Source organism: Diplotaxodon limnothrissa, linkage group LG18 (genome assembly GCF_057381915.1).
Source record: "Diplotaxodon limnothrissa isolate DT_005_m linkage group LG18, D_limnothrissa_male_GT1.1, whole genome shotgun sequence".
Taxonomy (NCBI): Eukaryota; Metazoa; Chordata; class Actinopteri; order Cichliformes; family Cichlidae; genus Diplotaxodon; species Diplotaxodon limnothrissa.
The window spans coordinates 13,153,889-13,169,907 of NC_140613.1; the positions used below are offsets into that span (position 1 = coordinate 13,153,889).

Sequence of the window (16,019 nt, forward strand, 5' to 3'; positions counted from 1 at the left end):
AGTAGAACAAAATGCAGATTTAGGGCAGAGACATGGACACAAGCTTCAGTTTTGGAGGAAATCACAACATTTACTTGTATTTCTGTAATACCTTTAATCCCAGTGCTGCAGAAAACCTAAAATGAGAGGGTTCTGCACCCTTGTGGAGAGGTGACTGGGAGGTCCCAAACTCTCTACTCAAAGCTGTTCGCTCCCAAAGACTATGATACTGGCGTAAGAATACTTGACATTTCTTTAAATTACTGCTAAACTCTAACACAACTCATTGAAACATGTTATATTTTATCTGCACAACAATGTCATTTTGTGACTTTTCTGTTGTTTTGTGTTCCTGGTTTTGGAAGAATACAAAAGTTTCTAAAACAGATGGACGACTTCTGTAAAATATTTTTTCATTTGTGATCGACTAAGTAACTTTTTTTTTCTTTTTGTTCTTTTTATTTTCAATTAATTATTTAATAAGAACCTTAATTCTGAAACTTGGTGGGAAACGTTTAGGAGACCTAAAAGAAAATGGATTTCTTCCAAAACCATAAAATTACAGGTTATCATTGCTAACATCCTTTATTTTTACAGCAACTACAATACATGTCCCCACCACTATTTACTCTCCTTATTTTGACAGTTAAAGACATCAAAAAGTCTCACCATCTGCAGTGTTGTTAGTCTGTTCAGTGATGTTCTTTGCAATCTTTATGGAAAACTGAATTAACCTGATGACCTGAACCAAAACATTTGTTTCTTCGTTTTTTAAATTAAAATTTGTGTAAATATTTGCTTTTATTTGCTGTGGATGACCCAGTGTCAGTCTGTTAGTCTCACTGTCCACCTGTGTTTTTATACTCTGTATAGAACAAATACAGATGCGCAGGGTCACCTGATGCTGTCTGACCGTTACCCAGCTTTTTAATGTTAAAGAGGGATCACAGAGTGAGTATATGATATCCTGCTGTGGTTTAAAAACGCTGCAGTGTGTTTTTGAAGGTTCAGTGTTGATGGTGTTGAAATGACTATGAGTGAGTGCGGTCAAAACAGATGACGGTCTGAAAAGCAGAAGTGAGGATGAGGAGCCCGTCCTCAGGTCAGCTGCTTTTTTGGCTTTTCCAGTAGAAACGTGAGATTGAGGAGCTCAGAGACTGAGCTGTGGGAAAGTTGGGGAGCACTGAGGTAAAACTAGTCAATCTGAATGAGGATTTTCATTTTCTTTCTTTTCTTTTTTTAATCATCTTTCTATTTTTTTTCTTGTTCTTTCTTCCCATTTGCCCTTTTCTCACTCAAGTAAAGGCAATATGTATCAATTATAGATGGTTTATCACCTGTTTGTCTGGCATAAGACATTGTTGTGATTGGATATTATTCCTATTGGTCATGTGACCTATCACAGTTGATTTAAGATGGTACTGCCCTATGCTTCATGACAGCTGCAGCCCCTGGATTTTGACAAACCTTATTACTGATGAAGAGTAGGTGTGCTCGAAATGTCTGAGAAGATGCAATAAATAAGGAAACTGGAGTTCTGCAGTGAGCGAACTGTTATTTCTTTTCTATCCTTATGAATATTAAAGGGTTTGAATTTATGAATTAATGAGATATATTTTCATGTATTGAAACTTTACATTCATATAATGTCTTTATACTACATACTGACACAGGTGATCATAAATACAATAACCATACAGTATGAACTTCAGTTTCTTGTAAAGCATTTAAAGTCTTGTAAAGTTAAAAGTTGTGATGGACCCAAAGCATTTAAAGGTCTGTTGTCTTCTCCTCACAGATGTTGACGGATGGCAGCAGAAAATCTTTTTGTGTTTCAGTGTAAAAAAGTGTTTATGTGCTAAAGAAATAAATATTAAAAATAACACATAATGCAGTTTGTTTTTCTCAGAGGTTATTAAAGCAGTGATGAGTGAGCCTGTTGTTTTACCCACACTGAGGTCACACAGGAAGCTGTGTTAGAGTGGTGCTGATTTCTGATGCTGCAGATATTTGAAGCTTTAAACTGCACTCAGAGGTGATGTGAACGGGTTTCCTGACAGTTTCTGAGCTCTGACAGTGAAACAGAAGCATGGAGCTCAACCTAAGGACCTTCATCTTCTTCATTGGTAACTATTTTGTGAACATGACTGATGTTATCGGCTGAGGTTAAAGGTGTAGCTTCAGTGTGGGTGTGGTTTTAGAGCCTCAGCGAATAAACGTGAGCAGAGCTCTTACTGAGGGAATCGTGTTGGTGCTTCATCGAGGACAGACACAGAAATGGACTTAAAAAGTTTTATGTGATGGGTTCTCGATGATATTAAGTTATATGCTTGTGATTAGTTCCAGGTAAAAAGATAATTGATTAGATATGAGGTAGTGCGGTTCAGCCTTCAGCTAAACTTACTCGTGTTTATTGCTGAAGTGAAACAATATGGTGGACGGGTTGAGTTTCATACCTGTACCCTCACACAACCTGCTCACATTCACACACGTAGCAGAGGAGCGGCTTCTTCATGAACACATGGAGGGCTGACGCTAAATAATGTTCTGTGTTCTGCTGTGTGTCCCACACAGACGTCAGGGTTATACAGAACATTCGTTTATAATTACCATCATTATAAGATATATGGTTTTATCTACATTACATAGATGCAAGAAGGAAATTCTCATATCTGTTAATGTGCATGTTAGCGGAAGCTGAAGCACTCGAGGCCAAAATAATTAAAATCTTTAAAAGAGAAACATGGTGCAAAGTGAGCACAAACCTTCAAAATGAATTAAATAGCTTTATGTGAGAGCATCTAGATAAATTATAATGAAAAACTTTGCACATTGACTAAAAGTGAACGAAAGCTTCAACAATACCAATACTTTGTGTTTGTGGCTGACCTGCACCCAAACGAGCTGCTCACTCTTCGACATCTTTTCAGTCCTCTCCTGTTTATCCTCCTGTTGGACTTTCTTTCTCTTACTGAGAGAGCCTCTCTTTATTTCCACCAAAGACTTTAAGCTCGTTGACATTTAGGAACAACAATCTATAAGCAAGGCTGGTATGTTTGCATTAAGTGACTGCTTGACAAATAATGCTCAGATATGTATTGAGGGGATACATGTCTTCTCTCTGCATTTTGGAAATGAATGTGTGATTTGTGATTATTTCTCTAAGGGGTTTTGTGTAAAAGATAAGTTAGTGTTTATCTGGTCTGCTCATTGATATTCTGAAATAAAGCTTCAAAGAGAAAGATTTTATTCCAAATTAAAAAAAACAATCAGTGGATTTAAATGCTTCCTTGAAAAGTATCTCTTCTACAGTTGTTTCACAGTTTTGGTGGGCATTGGTGTTGACCTCAGCTCTGTCTGAAATGAGCCATGTTACTTCCTCTTCTTTTAAGATTACGTGTTCATTTTCTGGTTAGTTGCTCCTTGTAAGCAGAAGCTTTGTGTGCCTGAGACGACCACAGTGGATATCCACTCTCTGAAATTTTGAGTTGTTGTATTATTGACTAATTTTTAACACAAGGGAAACTGCTGAAGCTTAACAATTAATTTGCTTATGTTTTAAGGAATAAAACATTTTCTGGTTAAAGTATAATAATGCATTTGATGCTGACTAATTTCTTTTACTTTTTCTTTTATTTGTTCTTTTTTGCCTGTCCTCTCCAGCAGTGTAGCGATCAGAATTATTGTCTGAAGGTTAAACAAAATGTCCAAGTGGAGTATTATTGCTTTTGCTATACTAGTCCACTTGATATGCGTACTTTATTAGACTTTTACAAACATTTTTTTATTTTGAATTATTACAGCCCGAATAGACAAAATCAGGCAATTTAGGCAAAATCACAAAGGAAAGAAGAGAGAAAGAGAAGTTGGGGAGAAAATTAAGAAGAGGGAGAGAAAAATAGAGAAGAAGAGGGATAGAGAGAGAGAGAGAGAGAGAGAGAGAGAGAGAGAGAGAGAGAGAGAGAGAGAGAGAGAGAACACCGAAAAAAAAACAAGCAAAAAAAACCCAAAACAGCAGGGAAACCACAGAGACAACCAACATATGCATACGTAGCAGTAAATAATAAATATTAAATGTTACTGAGCAGCACACAGTATAAATGACACATGACATGTTTACAGGCAGCAGCCGACCAAGATACTGTGCATTTGTAAGTACCTGTTTTGACAGCTGTGTGAATACTTATGTGCAAACCAGTGTGTGCTAATAAGGTTTCTCCAAGTATTTAATGGTAGGTGTGGGAAGCCCCAGCCCTGCTCCCCAGGACATAAAGCAGGCACGGAGGAGACCCAGACCACAGACTTCCATAGGTCGCCCAGAGCACAAGAGCCCCAGGAGGACCTGGAAGGGGGTCACCAATAGTGCAGAAACTACAGGGGGCCCGCAACAACCCCGCAGGCTCTGCAGGAAGCCGGCTATGCCCTAGCAGACTAAACCCCGGGCTGGCTCCTAAAGTCTGCATGCCAAATATCCTAACAAGATACTAACCCCAAGTTGCTCTCTGATGCATCCGTCGGAGTATGAATGTGTGTGAATGTTAGCTAGAAAGCATTTAAAGCATAGAAAAAATGCTTGTGTGAATGTGGCAGGTTGCATAAAGCACTTTGAGTGCTCAGAGCAGACTCTATGTAAGAATCAGTCCATCTACCAAATCAGTCCGAGGTGGGTGGGGGCACAGGCCACAGGCAGGTAGTGTGGTGGGGGTAAATAGGCCTGACAACAACTACTATAACAAGAGAGAGATTGATCTAATGTGGCAGCAGAGGCTGTATCAAGACTAATATGGTCCAACAAAAGATTTTAATTTTGATGGTTGATAGTGGAAGATTTCTCCAGTGTTTCACATCATCTTCTATTGTTCTCTGGACTGGAAGGAGAATAAATCTGACAGCCTGGGGGAAATGATAACACAGATGAATGTGATGCTTCCCACTTCTAAAGGATAGCGCTGTCCTCCTGAGACATTTAAGGAACTGAGAGAACCTTTAACATGGAGCACTGATACTGAGGTCACAGAGAGGAGGAAATAAAAGTCCCAGTAAATCCCTAGATATGCTAACAGGGAAGTGGGGAAGCTGAAGTTGTTTATCTGCTCAGTGTGGAGTTAAATCTTCATTAAGACACCATGAAAACTTCATCTGTCTCTCTGCTACTCGGTGAGTCAAACACAGAGCTTCTATCTTAGTCATTTATTAATTAATTCAGTATAGATCCAGCACATATGAATAATGGAAAACACATAATTTCAGAGACAGATTAAAGTCTCCTTGAGATTAGTTGAACTTCTCTCTCATACTATCTGTTTGAGTTTGAGGGTCACTCTGTCTCTAAAAGACAGAAATATGTTTGTTTTTAGTTAATACTGCTTTGAAAAACATCTAACATTCACTATAACTTTAAGAGGCACATTTTATCTTCAATTTTCTACATTTCTGTTACTGTTATACTGTTGCCTCACAGCAAGAAGGTCATGCATTTGAATCAGCCATCTGACGGGGTCTTTCTGTGTGGAGTTTGTGTGTTCTCCATGTTTTGTGGGTTCTCTCCGAGTACTTCAGATTGTCACGCCATCCAAGGGCATGCATGGGGTTAACTGGTGATTCTAAATTGCCTGTATAGGCTGGTATAGGCTCCAGCACTCCCACAACCCTGAAATGGATAAGTCGATTAGAATGAATAGATGGATAAAATTTTCGAGCACCTAGTGACATGGTGATGTCATCAATTAGGCTGCTGTGTTAAGTCATACTTTACCTGACTCACATGTTATGGGAAGGTGAAAGAAACGACTTTGTTGTTGGGATATATAAAGTTGTGTTTGTGTTTGTTTTAGTTGTATTTGTATGAGCAAAATTATGTAAGAATTCAGTTAAGTATTAAACCGAAGTTAGAAGAAAGACAGTTTTTGTTAAGACAAATATTGTAACTTTGGTCATTACAGTCACAAGGAAAGATGTAAGGTCTGAAAAAAATGAAGTGAAAGTTTGGCCTTAAGGAAAAAAACAGAAAACATGTGATTCGGATTTGACTTATCTAAGACAAGGGTCAGGACTTTCTGAAGACTTTTAACATCAAGCTTTTTACAGTTAATTAAACCTAGATATGAAACATTTTAGATAACTGAAAGAAATAATAAAGAAAGATGTTAGCAAACAACAGAAGCTAATGGAAACCACAGTGCACACTCAAAAACATCGGCGCAACTTTGTGCTGAACATAAATCTGGGTAAATTCCTAGATGATTAAACATACAACTATTTTGCTGGTAATACCTGAAACGAGTAAAGAAAATCAACAGCCTATTTATGCAAGATAATTCATAATTTTTGTGGGGGTGTTATATTGGTTGGGTCTGATTATTGGGGGGGGGGGGGGGGGGGGGGGGGGGGGTCATAACCCCCCTAACCCCCATGGAAATTACACCCCTGCTAAAAAAGGAAAAAAGTCAGTAAAAATGAATCTATTTTTGAGATTATGAAAGTGACCAGAGGTGGCAAAAGTAGAGACATTCTGTACTTAAGTAGAAGTACAGATACTGGTATTAAAAAAATATTCTAGTAAAAGCTGAAGTACTGATTCAACTTCTTTACTCAAGTAAAAGTGAAAAAGTACACACAGTACACTGCAAAGCTAACCAAACCTTGCTATGTTAAGGTAATAATAAAATAATATTAGTAGATGGGAATACAAACTTTATTTTAGTCTAAATTTTAATTCTAATAAATATTCTCAGCTTGAGTCAGTTAAGGTGAACATGAAAATAAAAAGTTGCTCTGTTTTCTGTTCCTACTTTGTAGAGGGTGACTTTGCCTCTAAACAGAAATTGTGTACGGTCAGGGGTTAAAGTGAGATACAGCAGGTGGGAAAACCCCAAAATTGGTTGAAATGTCTTAGTGTGCAGAAAAGAATCATAACTTACAATAATTTCTATTGCGAATTGCGGTAGATTTTATAAATGTACAGGCTGTGATCAGCTGACCTGCTGCTGCTCTGAGGTTTAATGCTCTTTGTGGATTTACACAACTAAATTTATCAAGATGAAAGCAGATGTTTCCATCCTCTACACTGGAAGTATACTGTTCATACGTACTAACTTTATACTAGACCATGAGCATCACAGCCAATGTGCCCCATCACACAGTACAGCAAACAACCTGTTTATCCTGCACTAACCTGCAGAGTATTTTTTATCTGATTTAAAAAACATTTAACTTTAACATTTAACATTTAACATTTAATTGATCACTCCCACATCTAATGCAAAAACTTGACCCTAATTTCTGTTTCCTTACAAGTTTTAACTGAATTATTAAACTGTTATTCTACTGTTAAACTGCTGTGCTTCTCTGATCATGTCCAGTTCAAACTAGTAAAATGTGTACAACATAAACAGTCAGGTTATCAGGGCTTAACTGTGCCAGCAAAGTGTATTCTTGTGAAATTATAACTAAATGTCAATACAGTTCAATAAAATCTAATGTATACAGCTCCAAAACACAAGAATCAAGGTGCTTTACATTGTAAGATGAAGGTTCTTCAATTATACTGAGAAAACATCAGATGACCGTCTATGAGCAAGTGTGGGGAAGGAGACGGGACCAAAGACATGCTGTGGAGGAGCCAGAGAGTAATAATAACTAATGAATAAATAAGCGAGGGGATAAAAGATGACTCAAGAAGAAAACCTCACCATGATCGTTGGGGTTTTCTCTGTCAGTAGGTGACTGTTTTGGTATTATATAAATAAAATGTAACTGAATTGAATAGTCATCCCACAGCTGTATTATTACCCACAGCAATTTGAATAACTACTAAAATTTACTTAGACTCCTCTCTCTCTGACCTTTGACCTTTATTGACTGTCTTCATGTTGCAGGTGTGTGTGTGCTGCTGCTGTCTGCACCGACTGTTTCTGCCGGTGAGTTTATGGAAGTGAAATTATTCACTCGACCAACAATACAAATACATTTAGTCCGTCTGTGTTTCTGTCTGTCCTCCAGTCTCTCTGTATGTCAGCCCAAACCATCAGCAGTTCTTCAAAGGAGACCGTTATGTCTCCCTGAGTTGTGTCGATGATGGTCAGACAGCTGATGGATGGAGAGTAAAGAGGACCAGAGGAGTATCCACTGAGGGCTGTAGTACAGCTGCAGACTTTAGAAGGTTTAATAATTCCTTCTGTGTTCTGGATCTCTCCGTCTCATCTGGTGGAAGTTTCTGGTGTGAAAACTCATCTGGACAGAAGAGCGATGAAGTCTTCATCGCTGTTTCAGGTACAGAAAGCGATCTGTTCCCATCTGTCTTGCTGTCTCTGTATGACTCTGCTTTGTGGACCTCTGTCTCTAAATGACTCTGTTTGTCTCTGCTGGTCAGAAAAACAGTTGATCCTGGAGATCCCAGCGCTTCCAGTGAACACAGGAAGTAATGTCACTCTGCTCTGCAAACCCAGAAATGGTTCAGCAAAAAAATCTTATTTCTTCAGAGGTAAAGTCAAACTTGGAGAAGGACCTGAAGGAAAATGGATTCTCCATAATGTGCAGCAGTCTGATGAAGGGCTCTACTCGTGTTCTACTCTTATTCATCAGTCTCCTCAAAGCAGGCTGAAGGTCAAAGGTCAGAGCAGCGACATCACTCCTGCTTTAAAGATATGAGTCGGGGGCAAAAAAAATCTAAAACTAATCCCTCTCTCTCTTTACTCCAGGAAGTGAGAAACTTAAAATAAGAAAAGCATTCATTCACAAGCATAAACTAAACTGCTGACCTGATAATAAACTGAACCATCTTCATCATGTCTCTTGCAGAGCCTCCTCCTCCCCCTCACACAACCATAATGTACACTCCTTCACCCTCACCCTCACACTCACCCTCGCCCTCTGGTAATACTGAGCCTTCGGCCTCTTCCTCTCTTCGTCCTCGTTCACCCTCTGTGTCTGTACTAAGACTCTTCTGCCACCTGCTGGTTTTCTGTCCATACTTCATCTCTACCATCCTGCTGCTGTTGATCTGCTGCAGCAGGAAATGAGGTACACTCTCTTATCTAGATTTCAACACATACGCCAATCATCCACTTCAGTTCTCCATCCTGATTTCTTAACTCTGCCCACAGGTAACAAACATGATGTATCCATGGAGATGACCGAGGAAGAGGATTGAAGCTGCAACATTTTCAGTGTTTCAGTGATTTCTTTTTTTAATCTGTTGCATTGATGCATGTGGGGTTTTTTAAGGTTCATGATTACACTAAAAAATCAAACATTTGTGAAATATGAAAAAACTGGGCTAATATAGGTGCATTTATGTTTGTTATATGATTTATAATTATTGGTTGTATTTGTATTAAAGGAAATTCAGATCAGCACATTATCTTTTTTAAACACCTGCCATATGAAACACTTGTAGTTTGTAGAATCATGATCTGATTGCTTTGTTGTGCAAAACACATTTGCTTTCCAAGAGAAGCACTATGGACTCTCTGTAGGCTCCTTTTATTAATATTTTTATTGTATTTATTCATTATTTTTATATTATCTGTGTGGATATTATGCTGGAGCAGACAGGAGGAGAAGGCCAGGTTGGCAAAAGATAGAAGGAAAAAGAGGAACAGACAAAAAAAAGGGAGAGAAAGAAAGAGAAAAGAAGTGGGGTGGGGGATGAAACAAGCAGACATGCTGGTCTCCAATTGCTGCATCTGTAGCAAAGCACACTTATAAGCAGTGCCTGAAAGAGAAAACAGGGAGAGCCAGAGGCAGAGAAGAAAGAACCAGGAGACTCCGGCCATCTGGGGTCCCCCATGAGTGCTGAAAACCCAAGGCCACACATCGCTATCACAACTGTGCCTCCACCCCAGCAGGGGGAAGATGGAGGAACCAGACAGAGCTCCCACAGCCAAGAGCAGGAGAGGCAGGGCAGTGATGACCAACGAGGAGCAACAGAACACAGATAAACTGTTAATTTGGTTATAAATTCAGCTTTTATAGTTCAGAAACAGTGCTCATACATTATATGACTACTGTTTTGAACTATGAATGTTAAATACACTATTTTTGTATCTCATAAACCCATATTTTATATATATTTTAAGAAAAAAAATTTCAATGACAACAAGAGCTCTGAAAAACATTGCGATTAGCGCAACAGAAGGCTGAAGAAATAAGTAGCAACAAACAGAAACAGCTGGAGGAACATTTAGCATCTCATCAGGTTACATAGCAACAGGTAAGCATCATTGCATTGTTTTTATTTATATTTTGAACATCTTGTATGGAATTGTGGTTGTAGTTGTTTGTGACTCTTATGTTTCTATTTGAGCTCGTCTTGTTGTAAAATGAATACGGGACCAATGAGGTGCTTTCTCGAGAAGAATAAAAAGGACCTAAAATTAATGGTGAAGTCTTGATGTAGTTCACCATAAATATCTCTGAACACTTGGACTCCACAGTATAATGCATGTACTTAGCGTGAGGCATGTGCAGGAAATCATGTATATTGTGTCAGGGCTTCAAAACAAACAGAACAGCAAAAACCAAACAAACAAAAAAAACAAAAAAACGGATGGACTGACACCTCCACGTCCTCTAAAGTCATCATAAAGGCTGATTTTTAAATGCACAGTAAGCAAAGCAAGGAAGAAGTTTGGGATTAGACAAAGTCATTACAAGTTTTCTTTAATCTGAACTGTAAATTTGAAGGAGTCTGAAAACTAATACCTTACTTATGTTAGTACTTTACAGTTGATCTTCTTCAATTCTTCTTGTAAAACAAGGACACAGTATCATGTGTAGTAGAGAGGAGAGTAAGGCCGGGTCACGGGGGCAGCAGCCTAAGCAAAGAGGCCCAGACTTCCCTCTCCCCAGCCACCTCCTCCAGCTTATCCGGGGGAATACCAAGGCATTCCCAGGCCAGCCGAGAGATATAATCTCTCCAGCGTGTCCTGGGTCTGCCCCGGGGCCGGGGACAACTGTTGTTTCAGAGATAACTGAATTCATAAAAACACTAAAAGATCTCCCAGATAGATATGACATGAGCCATTTTAAAACATCACCAGTAATCCCAAACTTGTCCTTAAGCCTGTTTATCATTAGCTTAATTATAAAACAGTGCAAAAACTTATTGCACTCAGACTTTCAAAACACTGATACGTGAGGAATATTGTGAGAGAAAAAATTGTTAATTGTATCAAACAAGACTTTAAGAGTTTTCTTTTCTGAAGCAATAAGATGTGAAAAATAGTCTATTCTGGCATTTTTTGATGAAACTTCATGAGTTACATGTTAAAGAATTAACATGTAACTCATGAAGCTGGAGCTTGGACGCCTTCCACAAATGTTCCAACTTGTACAAATACCTAAAATAATAAATATGTTCATTTTTCCAAGTACAAAAACTTGAATATTGGACAATTCTTTCTTTTAGTGGGTCAAAAGTAGACCTACATTCATTGTTAAAGGACAAAATAAATGTGTGAACTTCACTATGAGTCATGTTGGCATCAAAAAAGGCAGGGACCCTCTCAGCAGGATTGTGATTTATAATCCACCTTTGAATCATCAATTTATGAAGTGAAGGATCCAGAACAAATGACAGACTAAAAAATATACAGCTGTGGTCTGTCACATGTACATTTTTCACACATACATCGTTTGTTTTTAAACCCAGGGAGAAAGCAAGATCCAGCGTGTGGCCTTTTATATGTGTGGAGCCAGAAACATGGTGCTTAAAGTTCAAAGACTCAGCAGCTGAGTTACAGGATCCATCGATATGAAGGTTAAAATATCTCAGTATTACAACCTTCCCCAATGTAATGATAAATGATGAAAGGTCGCCGAATTCAGCTGAAAATACTCTGGCAACACCAGGAGGTCAGTAGACTGAAATACAATAAAAGGTTTTCAAAGAACCGACCCTAATCATCTGTAACTTAAATGAAGAAATAGAGTCTGACTTCATCAGCCTGCATGTGAGTCTGTGCTGGTACACAGCAGAAAGTCCTCTGCCACATCCCCAAAGACACCCAGTTACAATGACGGAAATGCCAGCTGTGCAGATCTCCTCAAAATAAACATGATCCATGTCCTGCTGCGATGTCTCAGTCAGCAGCATGAAGTCTGGAGACTCCTTGATGAGGAGATTGTTTAGAATAAGTGGTTTGTGGAGCGAGCATCGAGCAGAGAAATTGGTGATGGCTGGTCAGCACCCTCAACAGATGACTGCAGCATCACTTTGATTAAACAGCTGTGCACATCTGTGTAAGTGGCACGTTGGACAGTGAGTCCCGAACCAGGTGAAGCCATCATCGATGTCAGGACATCAATCCTGCTAGCAAAATGGAGGAGAGATGGCGAACATGAGGTCCGCTTTCTCAGGCATCATCGGTAGTCCCCGAGCAATTATTTTCTGCTCTTATCTGGTTTCCTGAAAAAACAGAGTTATTAACATGTTAGTGACTGTAGGTGCTGTGCAGAGGGAGCAGATTTGACACTGGTTAGATGGCACTTACCTTGCTTTCACAAATCCTGTTGTCACAAGGCAAATTACTATTATTAGGAAAAGCACAACAGATAAAATAAAAAAATTACGATGTCTTGATGCGCTTCCACAGACAACGTCACTGGTTGAGCTTCCTTCTTCAACTTTAATCTGGCTCTCAGAGCAACTGTGGCAAAAAAGAAATAAAATATAAATAAATCATTATTATCAGTGTTTATTTGTGTTTGCACTGTAAAGATCTTTGTAACAATGTGACCATCAATATTAACTGTTTAACTGTCCTGTCGTCTGTCTGTGGCTCAGATATGCAGGACAAACATGTCCTGGAATGTAGCTGGTTCCACTTTAATATCTAGTTACCTGTAACTACCCAGTACTCTATCTGCGATTACCCAGTTCTCATCATTTTACTAACATTTTATTGGCATGTCATAATTCAATTTTCACACCAATCATGTAAATAATCATTATTGCAATATCTATAGAAACACAGTCAACAGTCAAAGTTTTTTGACTGTGATGTGACACAGCCCAGGATATTGGAGATTCCATTAAGACATTGATGATCAATAGCTGAGTATATAATACACCTTTAGAGGGATTTGAATATAAATTATGACCTACGTTTTCCAACCTGTGCAGTTCACACCGTCCTTGGAAAAAAAGCCTGGCTGACAGTCTTCACACACTGTGTCACTTCTGCTGGTTCCTGAAAGAAACACATTCGTTGTTACACACCATCCAGAAAAAAAACAACTAAAATCACAGTTTATCAGCTCATCTTAAAAATAGACTTAGACTTTAAACTTTCTTACCAGGTTCTTTTATCCTCTGACCAGCTTCACACTGTGAATGTTTCTCTGCCAAACTACATCCGTTACTGTCTGTCAAACCTTTGCAGTAATATCCATTTAAAACGTCACACACTGTGTCAGTTGTTGCTGTACAGTTCTGCTTGACAAAGAGACCATGACCTAAAAAAAAACAAAAAAGAACATTAGTGTAAAATGATGTTTCTGTAATTTACTTTTAAATGAAAGCTTTATTTTTTTAATTTAAAATTTACAGAGGATTTCCCATCTGACTGTACCTGTGTCACAGGCAGTGCAGGGGAAACAGTTATACAGGCCGTTGGGTTGGTTCATAAAGGTCCCCATCTCACAAGAACGGCACCGAGTTCCTGCATATGCTGTGCAGTCTCTCTGAACAACTGTACCTGTTCAACAGAACACAACATTTATGTCAGACTTTTAGCATTTAACACAGAGTGAATCTACAGTTGTAGTGTTGGGTGTTATATACAGTAAGTCAAGCAGCTACAACATTACAGATCTACAAATTCAATGTGGCCCAGTTTCCTGATCCAGTATCACGGCAAAACGTGTAACAGACACATCGGTCCACTGTGTCCCTTTCATGCTTGACCTCTCCAAAGTGTGAAATGGACACTTATGCAGAAGCTGCAGTAACAGCAGAGGGAGATATTTTATTTCAAGTAACATGAAAATAATCATGTTTAAACAGACATTATTAACACATTTACATGTAAATCTTTCTTAATTGTTTTAAGAACCATGGAATGTACTTCATAGGTTTCTTGGTCACTACCGACTTCTTGCCTTTACATATATTGTCTCACATTGCTGGTGATGCAACTTGTGCTTCATTTTACTGCTTGTGATAAACAATAATAAAAATAATAAAACATATTTCTTATTTTAAATTTAACTGAGATGCAGGAAGTCAATATTAATTACCTGAATGCAACATAAAATATCTAATAATAGAGGGGGCTTAAACAAAGGTCCTGCCCCATTAAATCAAACTTTCAGAAACTGAGAAAGAAAAAAAATAGATTACCCACAAACTGAATATGGACAAGATTTACTACAGCATCTGAAAAATGCACTGGAAAAGGCACAAATGTCATGGTTTCACCTCTTGTTCACTCTTTCCCTTCGTGCTCCGTTTTTGCACAGGCTCACACAAAACTCAGCAGAACCCCCCCCCCCCCAGCTAAACATCCAATCACTGTTAGTATATAAATGACCCATTGATAGGTTTCTCAGTAGGCAGAGCAGAGCAAAATGAAGCAGCAAATCTCTGTCATCAAAATCACAGCGACTCGTCAGATAATTAACAACTAAAAAATACATCTATTTTAGTCAAGCTCAGCGATTTTAGTAAAACTAAACTTTTCACCCCAGCTTCCAGCAGCCCGCAAAGGGAAAGTTAATGCTGTGTGATAGGTCCTAACCCCCTGTTGTCACACCATGTTACATAAAAGGTCATCTTGGTCCATGAAAAGTCAGTAGCAAAAAAATTGGATATGGATGAATCTGTAAGAGTTTTTCAAAAGGGAAGCAGGAGACTGTTGTTGTAGAGTGGATTGGGGAGAAAGGAGAGTGGAGCTGTTCAGTTGCAAACTAAGTCCAGTTCCTTGCAAAGCAAACAAGCTTAAAACAAGACAAAAAAAAAGAAGAAGAAAAAAGTTAAAATGATCTGATTTAAATCTGTTGTGTTCTACATAACAGATGTGTGATAGGTCCTATCCCCCTAACACAGGCAGACTATGCTTACAGGATGTGATGTTACAACTCTAGTGAAATATTAATGTGTCATATATTTGTCCAAGATGTATTTCTTTGTTATAGTAAATAAAATTAAAATCACGAGTGGTGACTTCTATAACTTTCAGTATGTAATCTGGCATTTTCTACTGTTGTAGGCTGAAAATAAATACATAATATAATTTCATTCAGTTTAAAGGTTTATTTGCAAGATGCAAAAACAGACAAAATTGAAAGTTACAAATGTTTTGTGCATGAAACAAATTCAGACGTGGTGCAGATGTGTGTGTCACAAGTTAATCTGGCTGTAGGCTATGGCACTTGGCCACAGGTGGCGCTAGTTGACGCGACTCCATTTGAGTATACGCAAAGTAAACTGCACGCTTTAGTTATGAAGCGAAAACGCTGAAGTCGGAGTAATAAAACATACGAGGGGAACGACAGCGAAGACAAGATTCTCCAGATCGATTACTCTTGCTGTCCTGTGAACAGCATTTCGTCTACTTTTGTCTATCGTGTCATTTCAAAGACGAAACCAAAACGGATCAAATATCAATGTCCCCTTATCGATATGTGGTTGTGCACATTTGCAGTCATCGCTTTTCTTCCTACCTTTGTTGCACATCGGGCAGCACTGTTCACCATTCGTTTTATACTCCTTTGATTGACACGATAACACGGGCACCATGAAGACGGCGGCATATCCTACAGGAAAACACAAGAATATTAATATCCTGGGACAGACAAATAGCTCAGTTAGCTCTATAACCTAAGCTAAAGGTTAGCTTAAGCTAAAGGCTGTGTCGTATACACGAAAATGTTGCAGTACTTACCGAAGATAAGAAACGCAGACAGCATGATATCACATCCTAACACGCTGCTCTGTAATACATTTGTAGGCTTTATTTCACTAATGTACTATACAAATCTAACAGAAACAGCTAAAATGCGTTAAGCTTTCGGTTGTGATGTGGGCGTAACAGGAA

General features: G+C 38.6%; 2 protein-coding genes across 2 annotated transcripts; one reads left to right on the plus strand and one right to left on the minus strand.

The window, feature by feature from the left end:
- Positions 1–5,105: 5,105 nt before the first annotated feature.
- On the plus strand, positions 5,106–9,119 carry LOC146613220 (uncharacterized). Its single transcript, XM_085378433.1, has 6 exons — positions 5,106–5,136; positions 7,857–7,898; positions 7,981–8,250; positions 8,351–8,590; positions 8,779–9,000; positions 9,084–9,119. The coding sequence occupies exons 1-5, from the start codon at positions 5,106–5,108 to the stop codon at positions 8,997–8,999; spliced, it is 804 nt and encodes a 267-aa protein (XP_085234559.1). The 3' UTR covers position 9,000; positions 9,084–9,119.
- Positions 9,120–11,265: 2,146 nt separating this feature from the next.
- On the minus strand, positions 11,266–16,019 carry LOC146613221 (tumor necrosis factor receptor superfamily member 5-like). The gene is made up of 7 exons (XM_085377972.1): positions 15,867–16,019; positions 15,646–15,738; positions 13,554–13,679; positions 13,279–13,437; positions 13,088–13,172; positions 12,474–12,629; positions 11,266–12,388 (listed from the first exon to the last, which is right to left on the minus strand). Exons 1-7 carry the CDS (start codon positions 15,889–15,891, stop codon positions 12,364–12,366), a joined length of 669 nt encoding a protein of 222 aa, XP_085234098.1. The 5' UTR covers positions 15,892–16,019; the 3' UTR covers positions 11,266–12,363.